At 35.5% G+C, this 22,662-nt stretch overlaps 1 protein-coding gene and 1 pseudogene across 7 annotated transcripts in view; one reads left to right on the forward strand and one right to left on the reverse strand.

Moving 5' to 3' along the window:
• RABGAP1 (RAB GTPase activating protein 1) overlaps positions 1-22,662 on the forward strand; it is a 178,597-nt gene that overhangs the window by 57,332 nt on the left and 98,603 nt on the right. For all 7 annotated transcript variants that reach the window (XM_074395311.1, XM_074395310.1, XM_074395309.1 and 4 more), the window contains 6 exons: positions 2,310-2,484; positions 3,354-3,511; positions 8,822-8,932; positions 9,258-9,324; positions 9,987-10,089; positions 11,655-11,824. In XM_074395311.1, coding sequence (XP_074251412.1) covers positions 2,310-2,484; positions 3,354-3,511; positions 8,822-8,932; positions 9,258-9,324; positions 9,987-10,089; positions 11,655-11,824 — 784 coding nt within the window. The remainder of the gene's footprint in view (positions 1-2,309; positions 2,485-3,353; positions 3,512-8,821; positions 8,933-9,257; positions 9,325-9,986; positions 10,090-11,654; positions 11,825-22,662) is intronic.
• Positions 17,068-17,414, reverse strand: LOC120366309 (protein transport protein Sec61 subunit gamma pseudogene; annotated as a pseudogene).

Below are 22,662 nucleotides of genomic sequence, written 5' to 3' on the forward strand. Positions count from 1 at the left end.
AATGGGAGGATCATCTGAGCCTGGGAATTTAAGGCTACAGTGAGCTGTGATTATACCACTTCACTACAGACTGGGTAACAAAGTGAGACCCTGTCTGAACAAAACAAAATGAAAAAAGCTCAGAAAACTGAGGCACAGAGAAGCCTCTAGAAATGGCTATGTATACTAATAGAACAAATAACAATTGTAGATAGCTAATCAGATATCTGTATCAACCAGCTAAATAAACAGTTGCTCAATAGTCAGATGAGTGCAGCTAAAATAACTTCTTTTTCCTGTTACCAAAAAATATGCTTATTTAAATAAAAAAAAAAGAAACCACCACATAAAATAGTCTTAATTCTACTCTCCCACTAATAAATACAGTTAACATCTTGGCTTATTAAGATCTTCTTTGCGTATTGGTATGTGTATATGTCTGTGTATGTGTGAATATAACTGCATATATACATACATAATTATAGAACTTTCAACTTTTTTTTTTTAACAGCAGTGGAATTGTACGTACCATCTTGTACTTAGTTTTATGTCATAAACCTATTTTCATGCTAGTAAATATGATTAAAAATTTTAATCTATGATTATACATGAATAGTTTATACATAAATAACCCATCTCTTATGCCAGACATTTTAAGATTTTTTTCCTTTCAAAGAAGAAAGCATGAACAATAATAGCTAATTTTAATTATATGGGAGTATCAGTGATTTATAAGTAGGTATCTTTGAGCTCAGTCTTTGTAGTGTTCTATTGATTTCCTGAGGATAAATTTCCAGAAGTAAACTTACTGAGTTTGTCCATTTTTATTGCTTCTGATAACATTGCCATTAGCCATCTAGAGATAGTTTATGCTTTTATCAGTAGAATATATAGAGAGTATATATATAGATAGAGTATCTTTATATATATATAGAGTATACTCTCTCTTTATATAGAGTATCCATTTCTCAGAAGTATTTTTGGACTTTCATGGTAACAGTAGTAGCTGTTGATTGTAGTAAAATAAATAATCTGTATATGTAATTTTTTTCCCTTATATATTTAAAGAACTATTTCGCAGAGACTCACAAATTGTATTTATTAATGATAAACTGTTAATAAAATTTGTTAGCACTCATTTCTCTATGTTTCTTATTCAATATTCATTTCTCTAACTGAAGTTATACTTCAGTATATTTTTAATTCTATAAAAGAAGTTAGAAAACTAGTCTGTCTTACCCCACATTTTCAGACTTTTCATGAAAGTGCTTTCAAACCTGCATTAGATTCCCTTCCTAGTTACTTCCTAGGGCCATGATGAGCAGGGCCCTTTAGGCTTTCCCCATTAATGTTGCTGGTCACTTAGTGTTGAAATTACATAGTTTCTTTTTAAACCTTTCATAATTGTTCCTTAGTGCCCTGAACAGAGTCTGGAATGTTGTAGGTATTATATAAATATTTGTTGAATAAGTAGATTTTTGAATGAATGCTATCCCTTTGATTTTTTTTTTTTTTACTGAATGGCATCTTTTTTATTTTATTCATGATTTTTTTGAGGAGTCAGCATTTTGTATAAACTCTGCCCTTATTTTCCGTCAGTCAAAAACAAGCTTGTTTCTGTCTGAGGAAAAAAAAAGTTTTTTGGTTTTTTATTTTTTTGAAAACAGATTAGGTCGTTTTTAAAGGAGATAATTAGAAGCACAGCTTTGCCTAGAGCGATGGTGGCTCAAGCCTGTAATCCCAGCACTTTGGGAGGCCAATGTGGGCAGATCACCTGAGGTCAGGAAAGTGAGTCCAACCTGGCTAATATGGTGAAACCCCGTCTCTACTAAAAAAACTAGCCGGGCATGGTGGCACATGCCTGTAATCCCAGCTACTCCGGAGGCCAAGGCAGGAGAATCACCTGAACCTGGGAGGCGGAGGTTGCAGTGAGCTGAGATCATGCCATTGCATTCCAGTCTGGGCAACAAGAACAAAACTTCATCTCAAAAAGAAAAAGAAAAAGAAGCACAGCTTTAGTGATGTATTTTGGTAGTTTAATTTACATATTAACCATCTCTATTTTTTTGCAGACTATTTAAGAAACGTGCTCATTGATACTGTTTATTCCTTTCTGTTTGCCTCCCTAAAACATGATACTGTATAGTTTTTAGTACCATGGAATTATGTAATCACTAGCTTCAGGAAGCCATGTATTATTAAAATTTAAGATTAATATCTGCATACCAAATATATGATCTTCTTACTAGAAAGAATTAGTCTCACATCTTAATATGAATACAGTGCAAATTGTTCATAATTCCTCTAATTATCTCTTTGTCTCTGAACAGACTCTTAGATCCTCAGACAAATACTGAAATAGCAAACTACCCTATCTACAAAATCCTCTTCTGTGTCAGAGGGCATGATGGAACTCCTGAAAGTGACTGTTTTGCTTTTACTGAAAGTCATTACAATGCAGAGCTTTTCAGAATACACGTCTTCCGGTGTGAAATACAAGAAGCTGTAAGTCCTCAAGAGAACACTGTCTGCAAATGAAACTTCCATCAGTGACCTCATTAGGCTGAAATGATTATGGTATTTATTATGGTCACTCATAAGCCAAATGAAATTCTCTGCTAGTGTTTTAGTGATTCTAGCCTGATGGGCCGAAATACAAATTAACTAAAAATTTGATTAACCAGAACCTTGTTGTTACTACTAAGAATGTCAGAGGAGACCTTGTTGGTAGGCATTCTGGTTCTAACATTGACAGATTTGCAAACCACTCTTTTAAATCAAAACTCGTGGCCGGGCGCAGTGGCTCACGCCTGTAATCCCAGCACTTCGGGAGGCCGAGGCGGGTGGATCATGAGGTCGAGAGATCGAGACCGTCCTGGTCAACATGGTGAAACTCCGTCTCTACTAAAAATACAAAAAATTAGCTGGGCATGGTGGCGCATGCCTGTAATCCCAGCTACTCAGGAGGCTGAGGCAGGAGAATTTCCTGAACCCAGGAGGCGGAGGTTGCAGTGAGCTGAGATCGCGCCATTGCATTCCAGCCTGGGTAACAAGAGCGAAACTCCATCTCAAAAAAAACACAAAAAAAACTCGTTAGGACTGTTTTCATTATAATATCTATAGATAGTTTCTATCAATGAAGGAAATTATTTTTTAGTTGGATTTCTAGTGCTTACAGCCATTTCTTTTTTACAACCTTTTGGCCATTTTTAGTGTTGCTTGCTTCATAGGCCTAACAAATTAGGTAATTTATGAAAAGAAATAAATGGGTTAAAGATAATTATTGTCCTCCAAAGTACGTAACCTTCCAGCCTTAATTAAAAGTATTTTATATCTTTCAATAACAGCCCATTTCCTAACATGTCTGGTTGTAGGTAAGCCGGATACTTTACAGCTTTGCCACTGCCTTCCGTCGTTCTGCCAAGCAGACCCCACTTTCAGCCACTGCTGCACCCCAGACTCCTGACAGTGACATCTTTACCTTCTCTGTGTCTTTAGAAATAAAAGAAGATGATGGTAAAGGTTATTTTAGGTAGGGAATTGTATTTTATTCATTTTCTTGAGTTTCTATTAACATACTGTGGTTCAGGGAAAATTCTAGGTCAGATTATAACTTTCATACCATAAAATAATTGCTTTTAAAGGGAGGACTTTTAAAAAATGTGGGTGATAAAGGAAAATAAAATGTAGATTTAACAGAGGCAAGGTTTGAAGAATTTTAAAGCAATTGAAAAAAATTGTCACGTGGGGAACATGTTACTACCTTCTTTTAGTAAGATCCTAAGTGGCTAACTGCTCATAAAAATATCGCCAAAGCTTAGTCATCTGGATTTGTAGCTATATTTGTTTTGCTGATTGTATTTGCTTGTTTTAGTTGGTTGATCTACTTGTATCAATAATCTAAAAATCTTAAGGCTTTTGAAATCAAGTTTTCCCAGTAAAGTTACCTGCATATGTTGGAAGGGGAGAAATAAGATCTGTGAAGTCTGTATCTTCTGTAGGGTTGAAAGTAACTGATTTTAATTTTTAAGTATAATGATAATCCGTTGAGTGGTGAAAAGAACCATGGAATAGAGGTCAAAACTTAGCTTTAGTTTAATTATTGTTACTATTAACAATGTCCCTTTTCCAATTTTATATGTGGCAGTAGTTTCCTCGTTTATTAAATGAGGGGGCTAGACTCTAAAATTTTTTCTAACTTTAAAATTTCATGGTTGCATGATGACTTTATTTTTATGTTTTTTAAATTTTTTTTTTGAGATGGAGTCTCATTCTGTCACCCAGGCTGGAGTACAGTGGCATGATCTCGGCTCACTGCAGTCTCTGCCTCCTGAGTTCAAGCAATTCTCCTGCTTCAGCCTTTTGAGTAGCTGGGACTATAGGCATGCACTATCACTTCTGGCACATTTTTGTATTTTTAGTAGAGACAGGATTTCAACATATTGGTCAGGCTGATAATGAACTCCTGACTTCGTGATCTGCCTGCCTCGGCCTCCCAAATAGCTCATGTCACAAAATGATTGCGTTATAATCAATAGTTGCATGTAGAAGTTTGTTTCCTCCATGTCTACCTCATTGCATTGGCAAAACGAAGTTATATAAAAATGTAAATTTTCTAATACTTTGCTTTTAAATTAAGTACAGTAATTGGTTTATTAGATTATTTATTAGAAAAACTGATAATTCCTACCTTCCAAAGAATGACGTTTCTCTCTTCAAACTTTGGAATTGTTCTGCCATCTGGTGGCCATTTTAGTGTACAGTGCAGCTTAAAACTTTGAGGAGTAAAGTATGGAGGCATTGTGCTCTGTGCTTTCTAATTAGATACATTTCTATTCTCCTTTTTTTTTTTTTTTTTTTTTTTGGGGGGGGAGATAGTGTCTCCCTCTGTTGCTCCGCCTGGAGTACAGTGTGGTACAAATATAACTCACTGCAGCCTCAACTTCCTGGACTCAAGCAGTTCTCCCACCTCAGCCTCCTGAGTAGCTTGGACCACAGATGCATGTCTCTATGTCTGTCTAATTTTTGTTTTAAGGTTTTCTAGACATGGGGTCTTGCCACTTTGCCCAGGCTGGTCTGGAACTCCTGGGCTCAAGTGATTCTCTCAGCTTGTCAGAGGGTTGGGATTAAGGCATGAGCCACCTATTTCTGGCCATTTCTATTCTGAAAGCAATGTTGTGAGGTAGTCCTTCCTACCGTGTGTATTCCTGCCCTGCAAAGTGGAAATTATAATCTGTATAATTTTAGGTAATTTTTTTTACCTTGTTAAGAAACAAACCTTTAAATATTTTTCTTTCTTTTTTGAGACAGTCTTGTTCTGTCACTGAGGCTGGATTGCAGTGGCACAAACTCGGTTCACTGCAACCTACAGCCCCTGGGTTCAAGCAATTCTCATGCCTCAGCCTCCTGAGTAGCTGGGACCATGATGGTCGGCTAATTTTTTGTATTTTTAGTAGAAACGGGTTTCGCCATGTTGGCCAGGCTGGTCTTAAAACTTCTAGCCTCAAGTGATCTGTCTACCTTGGCCTCCCAAAGTGCTGGTATTATGGGTATGAGTCACCACGCCTGGCCATTTTTTCTTTATTGAAAATATTTATGTAGCTTTTGTCTGTAAATTCTAATTATTAAATAGGAAGGATTAAGATCCCTCAGAAGTATCAGTATAACTTCTGTTCCTTCTGAAATCAGGCATATTCAAAGTAGAATGGTCATAAACATTTCTGTTCTATTTGCCCTCACACTGACAAAGCACTATTACAGAAAATCCCTGGATAGTCAGATTTTCTTTTCATGTTTGTTAGGAATTTATTCTCCTTTGCTTCATGGCTTTACTGAATTTGTAGTTTATAATAAACACTGTTGTGTCAACTTAAATATATTATTTAAGTATAATGATCAATATACCTAAATATATTAAATATATTAGGTGTAATAATAATTATTACAGCTAAATAATTGTTACACCTCAATAGGATAACACAACAGTATTTTAGATGTATGAAATAATTGTAAAATATACGTTGCTTTGTCAGATTTAAACTTGTCAAATGCAGTTCCTCTTATCCAGTGATTCTATAATACGTATGGGAATTTATCTGCAGAAATAATCCTTGAGGTGTTCAAAGAATTATTAGCATGAATGTTCTGCTACATACTGTGTATAATATTAATAGCAAATTTTAAAAGTAGAAATTAAATGTTGAATAGAGCAGTAAAACGTTGGTTTACAGATATTACTTATCCCCTGTCCAAGACATATTTGTGTATAACACAGCACAAGATTTACTATGGTTTTACTTTAACATAAATATAGACAAAGTGTGATGAGAAGAATTAATGCTCTTCTTCTCATTTCTGAAAAAGTATAATTTTTAAATTACTATAATTAGAAACCCAGTTCTCCATTTTGCCCATGGGAAAACTGAGCATTTGTTTGTTTATAGAGACAGGGTCTAATACCTTTTTTTTTCCCCTCTCCCCGAGATGGAGTATTGCTCTGTCACCCATGCTGGAGTGCAGTCTTGGTTCACTGCAACCTCTGTTTCCCAGGTTTAGGCAATTCTCCTGTCTCAGCCTCCTGAGTAGTTGGGATTACAGACATGTGCCACCATGCCTGACTAATTTTTATATTTTGAGTAGAGGCAGGGTTTTACCATGTTGACCAGGCTGGTCTCGAACTCCTGACCTCAAATGATCCACCTGCCTCGGCCTCCCAAAGTGCTGGGATTACAGGTGTGAGCCACTGTGCACACCTGAATTGAGCATTTTAATTCAAAGCACTTCTTTTTTGTTTTACCTGGTCCGCTAACCATTCTTATGAAATAAATTAGGTAGTTGATATTGTGCTTATTTATAGGTAAACCCAGGGAAATTAAGCCTGGACTTCAGTTTCTTATTTTATACAATAGGAATTTAAGTATTAGCTTCCCTACTTGAATTCATTCAATGATATAAGACTAGAAATATAATCTAGGACCCTGACATTCAGTGAGGTGAATACTCACTGATTACACTCTCCATTCTCCTTCCTGTTATTTCAGCCCTGTAGAGTCAGGACACCAGAGACAACTTTTTATCTGTTGTTGTTGTTGTTGTTGTTCTTTTAAACTGCTAAACAATGAGATTATATTTACTTCAGCATCCAAAGAACATAGAGACCAGGATATCTATTAACAGTTGAATAATATTGAGACCCTTTCAATCTTTTTAGGTGAAGACTGTCATAAATATTTAACAGTTTGGTATGCAAAGGTTTTCTTTGAATGTTTTTGTCATTGATAGACTCTTTTGCTAAGATTCTTTGATTTTCTAATGAAAGTATTCAAAAATGTTCTTGAGTTAGTATATATTAGTAGTAATAAAGTACAGAAGGGCTTCAAATTAATATTTCTTCAGTGCTACCTTTAAGTTTGAGTAGGTATTCAGCGCTTTCACCTAATGGGTTATAGTATCTACTATTGGTTCTATTGCCATTATATTAAAGTTATACCGAAATAAGATACAATTTAGATTTGCTGCATATTGGCTGATGGCCACAGACAGATGTTTATGTTTGAGAACAATGAGCTAGAGAAAGTAGTATGTGGAAGAATAGGGGATTATTTTGGTAAACTGTCATTTTAAGAATGTTGCTGTGGCTTTCATCTGTAATCCCAGCACTTGGGGAGGCCGAGGTGGGAGGATTGCTTGAGCTCATGAGTTTGAGACCAGCCCATGAGTTTGAGGCTGTCTCTACAAAAAATTTAAAAATTAGCCAAGCATAGTGGCATGTACCTGTAATTGTAGCTACTCTGGAGTCTGAGGCAGGAAGATAACTTGTACCCAGGAATTTGAGGCTGCAGTGAACTATGAGATTGTGCCACTGTACTGCAGCCTGGACAACGGCGCAAGATCCTTTCTCAAAAAAAGAAAAAATATTTTTACCTTTTTAATTAAGCTGATGTTTATTAACTTTATCACTAGGTAGTGTTTGATAATTATTACACTGGTTTATAAAAAAGTTAATAGTGCTTAAGGGTAGTATTAGGCAACAGCTTGTTATTGGCCATATCTTCCTTGTTTCTATTACTTTTTAAAGATACTTTGTTTTGAAACTCGAAGGATCTGTGATTAAGTATCTTTTTCTTCATTATACATTTAAGTAAAAAAGGTGATAATGTATCCGTAAAATCCAGTGATAAATATAAAAGGAAAGAGTACTTAACTTTTTTGAATTCTGCATGTCAGATGCCGTGCAAGGTGCTTTACAGAAACAAGAGAGAGAAAATTAAGATTATGTTTTAGGAGGGCATAGGAGTGATTTTTCTAGCTTTATAAATACTTTAGTGGTTTACCTGCAAATATCACATGATATTTTCTTTCTTTCTTTCTTTCTTTTTTTTTTTTTGAGATGTAATCTTGTTCTGTCGCCCATGCTGGAGTGCAGCGGTGCAGTCTTGGCTCACTGCAACCTCTGCCTCCATGGTTCAAGCGATTCTTCTGCCTCAGCCTCCCAAATAGCTGTGACTATAGGTATGTGCCACCACACCCAGCTAATTTTTGTATTTTTAGTATAGATGGGGTTTCACCATGTTGGACAGGCTGGTCTTGAACTCCTGACCTCAAGTGATCTACTTGCCTCGGCCTTCCAAAGTTCTGGGATTACAGATGTAAGCCATTGTGCCCAGCCTCAAATGGTATTTTCACATCAAGAGGCATACAATGATTTTTTTTTCTTTTTTGTTATTATTTGCAAACCAGGCACAGAAAAGAATCAGAGATTTGAGGTCTTTGTTTAAAAAAATGGTTCTAGTATGTGACAAGAAAATGCTTTGCAAAATTAATGAAACATGTTGGTCTACAGTGCAGTTCCCAAAGATAAGGACAAACAATGCTTTAAACTACGCCAAGGAATTGATAAGAAGATTGTCATCTATGTGCAGCAAACAACTAATAAAGAACTTGCCATTGAAAGGTAAGCATTTTCAGTAAGTTTAGTTTAAATACAAATTTTGGCTTTTACCAATCTAATAGCATAGTTATATACTATACTAAAAATGTATTTACAAAGTATTTTGTTCCCTGGGAAATTATGTTGCTCACTTTAACGATGTGGTAATAAGAGACAAAAGAATTAGCTGATTTTGAAGCAAGGATTATTATTTTAGCAACACAAATTTATTGATAATTTTAATGTGTCCTCTTTCCTGTCAGCAAGAATTTGTTTTTAAAGTGGCCTAATGTAAACATTCTTTTGTGGTATCTTTTTTCTTAAATTTATGTCAGTTCTTTTTTTGCAGGTGTTTTGGTCTTCTCCTTAGTCCAGGAAAAGATGTACGAAATAGTGACATGCACTTATTAGATTTGGTAAGCATTTGTTTTTACTGGAAAGGTACATACTATTTCCTCAGTAAAGGTTATTTCACTTTTTCTCATCTGAATCTAATGTTAAAACATGTTTATGAAGGTGATCTTGTAAGCCACAAAAAAATATACAAAGATAAGAGAATTTCCTTTTTCCTGACTAGTGATTACAAGTCTGACTTTGGATAAGCCTTAGTTTCTTACTGTGTGGTGGTGATAAAATTCTTGTTTAACTATTTGAGTACAGTTGATGTGATAATCAAAAGAGAAAATTTAGTAGATAATTATTTATAGACTGTCATGTATTTTACCAATAGTAGGAGTTAGTATTATTTCCATTATCTAAAAATCTTTATTTTTAAAACTAAAAATTAAATGGTGGTAATTCACTTGAAAGAGGATTTTAATATCAGATTTAGGTTGTGAATTTCCTTAATGTTTATATAATTTGATATGATTCATAAACATTTACATATAATTTCAGGACAGTTGCATAAATAATTGACACATTTTTTAACCATAACTGTAATCATTCACATACACTTATGTGATCCTTTTCCATGTTCTTATATTTTCGCAGCTTCTGGTTTTTAAAAGCAGCATAGTGGTGGTTAACTGTTGTTCACTCACTTTGGCATTCAGGCCTGTTTTTACTCTTTTGCTAGGAATCTATGGGCAAAAGTTCAGATGGAAAGTCCTATGTTATTACTGGGAGCTGGAATCCGAAATCCCCACATTTTCAAGTTGTAAATGAAGAAACTCCTAAAGGTGATACAGATTGTTGACATCATGAACAGAAATTTTAGTCTTGTGAAGATACGCAAAACTAAGGACCATCTGTTTGACCAATATCCAGTGTTTACCTAATTCTGATGAAACCAAATAATTTGAATAGTTCTTGGGTTTATTAATAAATATGACCTATAAGCAAAGTGCCATTTTTTTCTCACTTTTCCATCTTCTTTTTCATTTTCTCCTTCCTGTCTTCCTTTTCCTTCTTTCTTTTTTTTTTGAGACGGAGTTTTGCTCTTGTTACCCAGACTGGAGTGCAATGGTGTGGTCTTGGCTCACTGCAACCTCTGCCTCCTGGGTTCAGGCAATTCTCCTGCCTCACCCTCTTGAGTAGCTGGGACTACAGGCGTGCGCCACCATGCCCAGCTAATTTTTGTATTTTTATTAGAGACGGGGTTTCACCATGTTGACCAGGATGGTCTCGGTCTCTTGACCTCATGATCCACCCGCCGTGGCCTCCCAAAGTGCTGGGATTACAGGCGTGAGCCACCGCGCCTGGCCCTTTCTTTCTATTTATATGTTTATTTACTTAAAGACTTCTAAGTTTCATTTATTTTTATAGAGAGGTAATCCATGCACATAAATGTTTAAAAATTTCAAAGGATTTATAGGGAAAAGTGAATCTTATCACAGTGCCCTTGGCTCCTTCCCAGAGGAATCACTGTTAGCAGTTTCTTGTGTAGCTTTTCAGATACTCTATGCATAAAGTATCTGGGAGATATCTCATATGCTCTTTGAATGGCATTTAATAGCTGCATAATATCCCATCCTGAAAATGTAATTTGCGTAATAAATGCCTGTTATTGAGCATTTTTTTCTCTTCAGTTTTTTTGTTATTAATAACACTACAGATAAATGGTTAAAGGGTATAAACAGACCCATTCACATACCATTGTTAACCAAGTTTAAAAGTTGAGGATTCTGAGTGTTGATGAGGGTTGTATAAAGAAGTCATATGCCACTTTTGCAGAACATTCTGGCAGTAAAATGTTGTTGTTTTGTTTTGTTTTTGTTTTTGTTTTTTGTTTTTGAGATAGAGTCTCACTCCAGGCTGGAGTGCAGTGGCATGATCTTGGCTCACTGCAACCTCTTTCTCCCGGGTTTAAGTGATTCTCCTGCCTCAACCTCCCAAGTATCAGGGACTACAGGCATGTGCCACCACAGCTGGCTAATTTTTGTATTTTTAGTAGAGATAGGGTTTCACCATGTTGGCCAGGCTGGTCTCAAACTCCATGCTCAAGTATCTGCCTGCCTTGGCCTCCTGATGACAGCTTTTGTATGACAGCTTTTAGTTTTAAAAGCTGTAAAGTATATATTACTGTCACTTACTTTAAAAGAATTTTCAATATGGTTTTTTTAAAAAAAAAAAACAGTCATGTGTCTAATTACATGTTTAATTGATGGTTTACTTAAGTGTCTTGAAAGTTTATAATAAATAATAGCTTTTATGGAATCTGTTTTTTTTTCTTTTATGGAATCTTATAAGCAAATGTATTTGTTTTTTTGATTTACATCTTCAACCTCTCTCTTTCTTTGTTTAGATAAAGTCTTGTTTATGACCACAGCTGTAGATTTGGTAATAACAGAAGTACAGGAGCCTGTTCGATTTCTCCTGGAGACAAAAGTTCGCGTTTGCTCTCCTAATGAAAGATTATTCTGGCCCTTCAGCAAACGTAGCACTACTGAAAATTTCTTTTTGAAACTAAAACAGGTACTGTATTTTTCTGTTACTATAGAAGGGGGAATAAGGAGAAATCACTTCTGAGGCTGATTTCTAAGCTCTCACATCTTTCAGCAGTCATGTGTACTTTAAATATATAAAGAGGAAAAATTATCTTTTTCTTATTTACCCACCTATTTATCATTTTCATTTCTCTTTGTTTCTTTCGAAAGATCCACATTTCCATTTGGTTTCATTTACTTTCAATCTGAAGAACTTACATGAGCATTTCTTTTAGTGTAGATTTGCTAAAGATATATTCTAGGTGAAAATGTCCTTTTTTTGGCTTTCATCCTAGTAGGGTATTTTCACTTGATAGGATTCTGGTTGACTTTTTGTTTTTTTTTTCTTTCCTTTAAAGATGTCATTCCTATTCTTCTGGCTTCCATTGTTTTTGTTTTTTTTTGTTGTTGTTTTTGAGATGAAGTCTTGCTCTGTCATTACCCGGGCTGGAGTGCAGTGGCGCAGTCTTTGCTTACCACAACCTCGCCTCCTGGGTTCAAGTGATTTTCTTGCCTCAATCTCCCAAGTAGCTGGGACTACAAGTGTGTGCCAGCACACCTGGCTGATTTTTTTTTTTTTCCCCCCATATTTTTAGTAGAGACAGGGTTTCACCATGTTGGCCAGACTGGTCTCTAACTCTTGACCTCAGGTCACCCACCCACCTCAGCCTCCCAGAGTCCTAGGACTGCAGACGTGAGCCACAATGCCCAGCTAGCACTTCCATTGTTTTTGATAAGTCAGCATTCATTTGTGTCATTTTCCTCTTGCTGCTTTTAAGATTATTTCTTTGGTTTTCAGATGTTTAACTGTGACATGACTAGGTATGGTTTTCTTTCAGTTTATCCTGCTCGTGATTTGCTGGGGTTCTTACATTTTTTAATTCATGCTTTTTTTTTTTTTTTTTTAAACCAGATTTGGGGGGTTTCTTCAACTTTTTTTCCTGCCCATCTCTCTTTTCTCTGATTCTGGGATTGTAATTATATATATTTTAGAGGTTTTTATATTATCCCACAGATCTCTGAGTCTTTATTTTTTTCCCAGTCTTTTTTCTGTGTTTTCTTCATATTCGATACTTTCTATTAATATGTCTTAAAGTTCACTGATTTTTATCAACTTCTAATCTGTTAGAGTCATTCAGTGAATTTTTTTTTGTTTGTTTGTTTTTTTGTTTTTTTTTTGTTTTTTTTTTTTTGAGATGGAGTTTCACTCTTGTTACCCAGGCTGGAGTGCAATGGCACGATCTCGGCTCACCACAACCTCCGCCTCCTGGGTTCAGGCAATTCTCCTGCCTCAGCCTCCTGAGTAGCTGGGATTATAGGCACGCGCCACCATGCCCAGCTAATTTTTTGTATTTTTAGTAGAGACGGGGTTTCACCATGTTGACCAGGTTGGTCTCGATCTCTCAAACTTGTGATCCACCCGCCTCGGCCTCCCAAAGTGCTGGGATTACAGGCTTGAGCCACCGTGCCCGGCCTCCATTCAGTGAATTTTTAAAACGTTTTCTATATTGTTTTTTGTTTTTAAAATGTCTGCGTGATTCTTTTTTGTCTGCTTTCTCTTGATTTCCTATATGTTCTTTTATATTGAGCAGCTTTTCTTTTAAATCCTTAAGCATAATTACAGTACAGCTACTTTAGAATTTTTCCTGCTAATGTTCATGTATGATGTTGACCATTTTTATTTATTCCTTGTAATTTTGGATTACATGTTAAACATCTTAAATGATACATTGTAGAGACTATATTCTGTTACATTCTTCTGAAGAGTATTGATTTTTTTTATTTAATCTCATAGTTGACTTTATCAAAGTCAAACTTTATACTCTGTCTTTTCTCTGGGTGGGTAGGAGCCAAAATCTCTGTTCCATTCTTTTAATCTTTTTTGGCCCCCTGTTGCTCTGTTACCTATTGCTTCCATTTTTACTTACCTCCGTAGCAGAACTCCTTGGAAGAAATCAAAGTCACCACTGATTTAAGTTGCTAATCTGAGTCCTCATTTTGTATATCAAATGTCTGTAACATTTGATACAGATGGTTACTTTCTTTTCCTTAAATCTTCTCTTTCTCTTAGTTCTCAGGACATCTCAAATGTAACATGTCCAAAAAGGTTCATTTCTCATCTCCATCAAATCACTTCTCACCAGCTAGATTATAATAATCCTCATTGAGTCATCATTTATAGCAATAGCCTTTTTTTCTTTTTTCTTTTTTTTTTTTTTAAATACATGAGATCTTGCCATGTTGCCCAGGTTGGTCTTGACCTCATGGGCTCAAGAAGTCTGCCTGCCTCAACATCCCTAAGTGCTGGGATTACAAGGCATGAGCCACCACACCTGGCCTAGCAGTAGTCTCTTTACCCATCATACTGTTTCTATTTTTGTCCTCTTATAATTTCTTTTCAATGTAATAGCAGCCTAAGGTCAGATCTTACCACTTTTCTGCAAAAAACCCTCCAGCCTTGTTTTACTCAGTAAAAGCTACAGTTCTTATTACGATTTAGTAGACCTTACCTGATCTGCCTGTTAGATCATAAACACATTTCTCTCTTACTCTTTTCCTCTTGATTATTCACTCTGCTCTAACCAGCTTTTAGAAACTTTGCTATTACTTTTTCTTTCTGCTTGGAGTGTTCACTTGCTAATATTCACCTCCTTCAGGTCCTTACCAACTTTTAGGTGTGCTCAGATTTACTTCTTGTCAACCCACCCTCACTACCCCATTTAAAACTGCAGTTTGCCCGCGCTTTCATTGGTACTGCTAATTCCCCAAACTTCCAAATATTCTATATTTTATTTTATTTTTATTTCTGAGACAGAGTCTCACTCTGTCACCCAGGCTGGAGTTCAGTGATACGATCTTTGCTCACTGCAACCTCTGCCTCCCAGGTTCAAGTGATTCTCCTGCCTCAGCCTCCTGAGTAGCTGGTACCACAGGAGCGCGCCACCACACGTGTAATTTTTGTATTTTCAATAGAGGTGGGGTTTTACCACGTTGCCCAGGCTAGTCTCGAATTCCTGTCCTCAAGTGATCTGCCCACTTTGGCCTCCCAAAGTGCTGGGATTACAGGCTTGAGTCACCACGCCTGGCCTTATTTAAAATTTTTTTTAACCAGACTTTTACATACTGATACATCATGTAACATAGTTATTTTTATATTGTTTATCATCTGTTTTCCATATTAGAACCCTCCACTAAGGAAATATTCTTAATCTGTCTTATTCACTGACTTATCCCAAGTACATGGAACAGAGTAGTTCTCAATAAATGTATGTTGAGTTGATTTTATTTACATACAACTTCTGTTTTCTATTATATGAAATGAAAGTGTTGTATGTAGGCTTACTTGAATATACTTTTCCATACTACATATTTTTATTTTGATAGCAGTAAGAATTTTGATTCTAGTGTATCCAAGTTAGCCCTATTGGGTATATTTAGAAAAAGGAAATAAGCAGAGCAGAAATAGACATTTCTTTCCAGTGTTGTCCTAAAAGACAGAAAGTAAATCTGAGTTCCAGCACTATTCTCCTAGCTCTTCATTGTAGCGGGAGCAGAGGATTAGCACAGGGTCATCATCCAGAACTTGGGTTTGGAGTCAGAGCACATGGATTTTACCACTAGCTTGTTAACTTTGAGCAAGTTCCCTCAATTCTCTGAGTCTCAGTTTACTAAATTGTAATTGGCAGCATAATAGAATCGTCCTCATTAATGTTACTGTGGCATTAAATGAGAAACTGTACAACGTGTTTAGAAGAGTTCCCAGTACATAGTAAGTTCTCTGTACATATTTACTGTTGTTATTGAGAAGGATTATAAACCTCTGTGAGATACCAAATTAATAAAAAAACACTTAAGTGATGAAATCAGAACAGCATTGATTATTTAGATGAAGGGTCAGTGCCAGTAGAAGAACGCATCAGAAATTAAACCAGTTTTCAAACATCACTTTGAAAGTTTACAGACTAAGAGAATGATCTTTAAAAGTTTCTAGATGGTAAATAGAAATTGTGCATATATTTTTTATTTTATATATATGTATATATATATATATTTTACTAGTCTGAGAGTAGCTCTGTAATAATTTTTAGTAAAAGCTTGTATTAAAAAAGTTGTTTAGAGTTATAACCTTTTAATCTTATTTTAGTGAACATAAGATTTCCCTGCTCTTGCATTTCCTTTGACATCTAATGTTATACAACCTTGGATTCAAAGACTGCATAGACTTACAAGGTTATGTGGTTGATACAGAAGAAGAAATCTTTCTATGGAAACAAATTTATTTAATTTCATTTATTTATTTAATTATTTAATTATTTATTTAACTTTAGGTGCATACTTCATCTGGCATTTCTCCCCATGTTGTTCCTGCCCACCCTCCCACCCCCGACTGTCTCTCCTCTACTCCCCCAACTGCCCCCAGTGTGTGATTAATTTCATTTTTAAAATTTATTTTTATTTTTAGCAACCAGAATGAGAGCTGCATGTTAATTCAATGTAAGACTTCTAAATTATTTTCATACGGTATGTTATTCAAATAACAGAATAACTCCTATTAATAACTTCTTAAATTTTTTTTTAGTTAGGATAAAAAATGACTTGACAGAGTAGACTAGCCAAAAACATAACTAAGATGCAGCCCACTCGACTGTTCTGGGCTCTTCTGTTAAGGCCACAAACGAAACTTAAGCCAAGTTCCCAATATTTTCTTTGTAAAAAGCAGCAGTGTGTATGTGGAAGCTGAGGGGAGAGCAGGAAATTCCTAATAATCTTTTATTTTTCTCCTTATTTGGATAAATCTTTGTGTTATGTGGGACTTTAGGGGGAGTGGTAGGGAGTGGGAAAGGAGAGGTAGAATGGGAAGAATTTGAACAACTTTTTGCTGTGTTAAAGTAGCTAGAACACTGTTAATCTCACTTCTTGTAACTTAATAAATAAATTTATTCTCTCTTTTACATTTATGGCATTAAAAAGTAATAACAGCTACTGCTAATTGATGTTCAGCTGTGATCATCACTGTCTTGGCTACTTCACTTTTAAAAATCTTTCTTTTTTCTTTATTTCACCAGACCCTTAGATTTCTTTTAAAAACCAAATTATTCAGAGAAAAAAATCTATTTTCTATCGCTGAAATGTGATAAGTATCTATGACAGAAAAAAGAGATATTTATTTACTTTGAAAATAATTTAGAAATAGAAAACATCTTGAAAGGAGAAAAAAAAAAAACCCATAAAACATACAGGAAAATTTGTATTCTATGAGCTACTCACACCCTCACACTTGTTCACCAGTCTCTAAGATGAAAAACTCTCTTCCAAAATGTATTCAGCCACCAACAATGATGTTATTAATAGGAATAAGGATCAGTTTCACAAAGAAGCCAGTGAATCCCATTATAGCAAATCCTATTGCTGTTGCCATGGCAATCTTCTGGAATTCTTTTCTATCAGGTTTAGTGTATCTTTTAACCAGCCGAATGGAGTCGAGTCCTTTACAAACTGCTGACTTGGCTCGACAAACTGCATTACCTGATCCATGACTGCCTGCCCAACTGCCACCTAAAATGACAGGGACACGTAGCACTGGACCACTTTTTAAAATCTTATGTAGTTTTCACAGTGATTCAATGAGGATAAATAGTATTAACACTTTTTAGATGTGGAAAGTGAGATCCAAAGATATTTAGCAGTAAATTTTTGTGGGATGTTATATGAACAAAACATACGTTTAAGCCTTTTAAAGTCTCAGCCAGGACACTCTCCACAGAAACATGTTACTTTCGTTTTTTCATCTATAAAAGTAGTTTTAGGATTTATTGAAATTCAACATAATTTAAATTTTTAATCATTTTCAGTTCTCCTTAGACTGAAAAGGAAATAATGCTACACAGAGCAAATTTTAAAAATATACAACAAATAGCAATTTTGTTTTTTGCTACCAGTATGGGAATACATTATGTAAATACTTTTTAAGACGTGTTTAAAAATTGATTGTTTTTCCTTTCACTAAAATAATCTGGTGACTCAGCAACTCCTTTTTATCCTAGAAGCCTTCCTGTCTGTAAGATTGTTATATTAAGACAGCATCATATTAGAGAAGAAACTTTAAAAATTAGTAGAGATGGGAGGATTGCTTTCTTGGATTTAAATTTTCTTATACCACTTACTGAAAGAGGAAGAAAATGATCTAATGAGTAGATTTTCCAGCAGTGACATAAGGTGAACAGAAGACCAATTAAGCCTTCCCAGAACTATAGAATAATAGAATTTTTATTGCCAAATAAACTATAGGGGTCTTGAAATCTTTCATAAAATTACTGTTTTATAAATGAAGAAGCTGATACCTGAAAGACTTAAGGGGTGTGGCCAAGGTTGTACAGATAACTAGTATAACCAAAACTGGATACCTGGGCCTCTTATTTTAATTTGCTGAGAGTGTATAACTCTCAAGATAAAAATATCCAGATGCTTTCTACTCCATTGCTAAATTGAAAGGTGTGTGATAGTAGGTTGTTCCAGTATTTCTGATGGGAAGTGTGATCACTTAGTTAAGGTGGTGACCACTGGATCTCTCCTTTGTAAAAATAGAGTTTTTCTTTACATTTAGCAAGTAATCTTTGGGGGTGATACTTTGGCAACTTGCAAATATTGTGTCCTCAACAACGTCTTTTTTTTTTTCCCTCACTTTGCTGCCCAGCCTGGAGTGCACTGTCAAAAGCATGGCTCAGTATAGCCTTGACCTCCTGGGCTCAAGTGATCCTCCTACATCAGCCTCCCAAGTAGGTGGGATCAAGGCGTACCACCATGCCTGGCTGTTTTTTCAATTTTTTATTGATACGGAGTTTCAGCATATTACCTAGGCTGGTCTCAAACTGGTGTTTAAATGATACCCCCACCTCAGCCTCCCAAAGTGTTGAGATAATAGGTATGAGCCACTACACCCAGCCAACAACTTCTTGACTAATGTTTTTAGTATCTGTTGGTGATACTTACCTGAATCACTTGAATTCATTCACATATTTTCAATGATAATTTGGCATTACAAAAAGATTTTCTTCTTTTTGAAATATTTATTTGCATGTATCTTATTTATAGTAACAGTAATATATTTATTTGCCTTTATCAAAAAACTAAAAAAATCTTGCAGTTAATAATAGAATTATTGGGTGAAATTTAAGATTTTATGGAACTTCTTTTTGTCCTTTGAATATGTGTCAGTAAGACTATAATAAAATGGGTACTGTTTAAAAATTACTTGGAATAATTTTTCATTGTGGTTCTGTTACCATTTGATATATAGTTAGGTTCATTTGTTTCTATTTATTTTAGTTTAGGGACTTGGGGCGTTTTCCTTTTTATTTTTTTGAACATATAAAATACAGAAGTCATAACTATATAGAAATATGTACTCAGAATTCTTCCATTTGTATCTCCTTATCCTCATACTCATAGATAATTATTACTGGTTTCTGGCTTATTATCCCAATTTTATTTTTGTGAAGATAAAATTCTGTATATTTTTAACCTCCTTCTAAAATAAAAAGGAGCATACTACATATATCTTGTCCTATGCATTGCTTTGTAAACTTAATATATCCTGGGGATTATTCGAAATCAGTACATAGAGAGTTCCTCATTTCCGTTTTAATGGCTGTTTAGCACTGACTTGTTTGGATGAACTATGGGCTTTTCAACCAGTTGACTGTTGCTGGACGCTTGGACTGGTTTCCAGTTGTTTGCTATTCCAAATAATGTTCCACTGTGGACTCTTATGTATGTGTTATTTTGATTTTATGAAAGTACATCTTAGAATAAACTCCTGTTAGTATAATCACTGGCCACATAAGGTGAATATATATATGATATTGTTCATATTTGCCAAATTCCCTTCTATAGAGTATGTAACTATGGACATTAGCAGAGTATGAGAATACCTATTTCTCTGTAGGCTTGTTGAATGTATTGCCAAACTTAAGGATCTGATCAGTGAGGCAGTGATAGTTTTAGTTTATCCTCTGCCTTTTTAATGTATAAGGGTGACTTTTCTGTGAATTTTCTATTTGTATCTTTTGCTCGTTCTTCATTTTTCTCTTTAATTTTGGTCTTTTTCCTCTATTTTTAGAAGCTCTTTGTATAGTCAAGAGATTATTTTAATTTATGTCGTGGTGATTCTTTTTGGGTTTGCCATGCAGTTTGTTTTTATGTCCTTGAATTTATCAATATTTTCTTTTAAAGCGTTCTGGATTTGGGATCATAGTTAGAAAGGCTTTCTTAACTCCCAAGTTACAAAAAGAATACACTCTTCTGTTACTCTTCTATTTTATACTTATATGGTTTCATTTTACTGCTTTTAGATCTCTGATTCATTAGTATTTTATTCTGATGTACTCTGGTATATCGCATAAAGTATGGATTTAATTAATCTTTTTCCAAATGTATATTCTCTTGTCCCAACAGCATTCATTAAAAACTATTAACTTTTCTACTCAGTGATTTGAAATGCTACCCTTATCATGTATGAAATTTCTATGTGTGTTGGGACTTCTCTCTGGTATTTATAGTCTGTTCCACTGGTCTTGCATTAGTATTATACTGTTGTAATTGTGTATACTTTGTTTATTTATTTATTTTGAAATGGGGTCTTGCTCTGTTACCCAGGCTGGAGTGCAGTGGATCTTGGCTCACTGCAGCCTCCACCTCTCAGGTTCAAGCAATTCTCCCACCTCAGCCTCCTGAGTAGCTGAGGTTACAGGGGCACACCACCACGCCTGGCTAATTTTTGTATTTTTAGTAGAGATGGGGTTTTACCATGTTGGCCAGGCTGGCGTTGAACTCCTGATCTCAGGTGATCCACCACCTCGGCCTCCTAAAGTACTGAGATTACAGGCGTGAGCCAGTGCACCTGGCCATATGTGGATTATATAATATGTTTTAATATCTGGTAGGGCTACCTTCCCTCCCCAAATACTCCTTTTTGTGGATTTTCCTGAATTTTCTTAACTTGTTTATTTTTCATATAAACTTTATGTTCACCTTGTCTAGCTCTGGGAAAAGAAACTAGTGTTTTTCATTTGTTTGTCACTCCGGAGTGCAGTGGCACAATCCTGGCTCACTGCAACCTCTGCCTCCCAGGTTCAAGTGATTCTCCTGCCTTAACCTCCGGAGTAGCTGGGACTATAGGCACGTGCTACCACGCCCACCTAATTTTTTGTATTTTTAGTAGAGATAGGGTTTCATCATGTTGGCCAGGCTGGTCTTGAACTCCTGACTTCAAGTAATCCACTTGCTTAGGCCTCCCAAAGGTCTGGGATTATAGGCATGAGCAACTGCGCCTGGCCTGTTTTTTGTTTGTTTGTTAGTTTTCGAGATAGGGTCTTGCTCTATTACATAGGCTAGAGTGCCGTGGAATGATCTCGGCTCACTGCAGCCTCTGCCTCCTGGGCTTAAGCGTTCCTCTTGTCTCAGCCTCCTCATTAGTGGGGACCATAGGTGCTTGCCCCTACACCCAGCTAATATATATATATATATTTTTTTTAAAGAAGAGACAGGCTTTTGTCTTTGTTGCCTAGGCAGATCTCAAACTCCTGGGCTCAAGTGATCTGCCCATGTTGGCCTCCCAAAGTGTTGGGATTATAGGCATGAGCCATCACGCCTGGCCACTGCTGGTGTTTTTATTGGGGAAAATTGACATCTTTATGATACTGAGTCATCCAGAAACATGGGATGTCTTTCCATTTATTCAAGTTCTATGCTTTTTTGTTTTATCACAGTGCTTTTAATAATATGTATATAACATGTATATTTCATAAATATAAGTTACATAAAAACATGTTTAAATTTTACGTATAATTTAAAACCTATGTTTTAGTTATATGTATAATTCAATGTATATAAGTTTTATATTTAACATACATAACTCAAAAAGCTTTTTAGTATAGAAAATTCAAACACACACAGAAATTGTAAAATAATATAATGAATCCCTATGTACTATTACCCAGCTTCAACAATTAACATTTTTCAGAGTTAGAGTTTTTGACTTACAGATTTGGTCCAGTCATTGACTATATCTGACTTCAAAAGGCAGTACAACTAGTGCTCGACTTAAGACCACGGTCAGGACCGCAGACGGTCTTAACACGATTTGGTCGTAAGTTGAGTCGACTATATGTACAGTTGAAATGGTGCACGCAGAGATGGTAGTGCTGCCAGAAGCTGGTCCGCGCTGTTGTACGCCCAGCTGGGCAACGTTTGCGCTGCCAGACGCGGAGCAGTCGTGGCTAGCGATTGTGGTCGTGAAGTCGAATGGTCGTATGTTGCATAGGTCGTAAGTCGATCAGTACCTGTATGTGCTTTGGTCACTATGACTTACAGAAAAGTTTCTAAGTGGACCACATTGGTTTGTTTACGATAAAGAGCTATTGCTGATCTTTGAACTGTTAGGATACCAATTGTCTGATGTTTCAAAGAGCAATTTATAACAAAACAAAAATTTTTAATTGTTTCATATCAAAGTACAATTTTTAAGAATTAAAATTATTATAAATTTAGAATGAACATGTATCAAATACTCTAATTAATTAATAGTTAATTATCAGTGTATTAATTAATGAGAGAACCAGAAATGTGGCAACACTGATTCTGAGTACTTGAGAAACTTGAATTTACATGGTGCTTCCTTTCAGAAAAAGAATGTTACTGGTTAATGTCCTATAGGTAACCTTTGGGTTATATTTTCTGTTGTACAGAAATCATTTGCATATCTTCTGTACACCAATCTATAGGTTAACGTGTAACTTAGGAGTCTGAGTCCTTAATTAATAGTAAATA

The sequence above is a fragment of the Saimiri boliviensis genome, chromosome 2 (assembly GCF_048565385.1).
Source record: "Saimiri boliviensis isolate mSaiBol1 chromosome 2, mSaiBol1.pri, whole genome shotgun sequence".
NCBI classification, from domain to species: Eukaryota; Metazoa; Chordata; class Mammalia; order Primates; family Cebidae; genus Saimiri; species Saimiri boliviensis.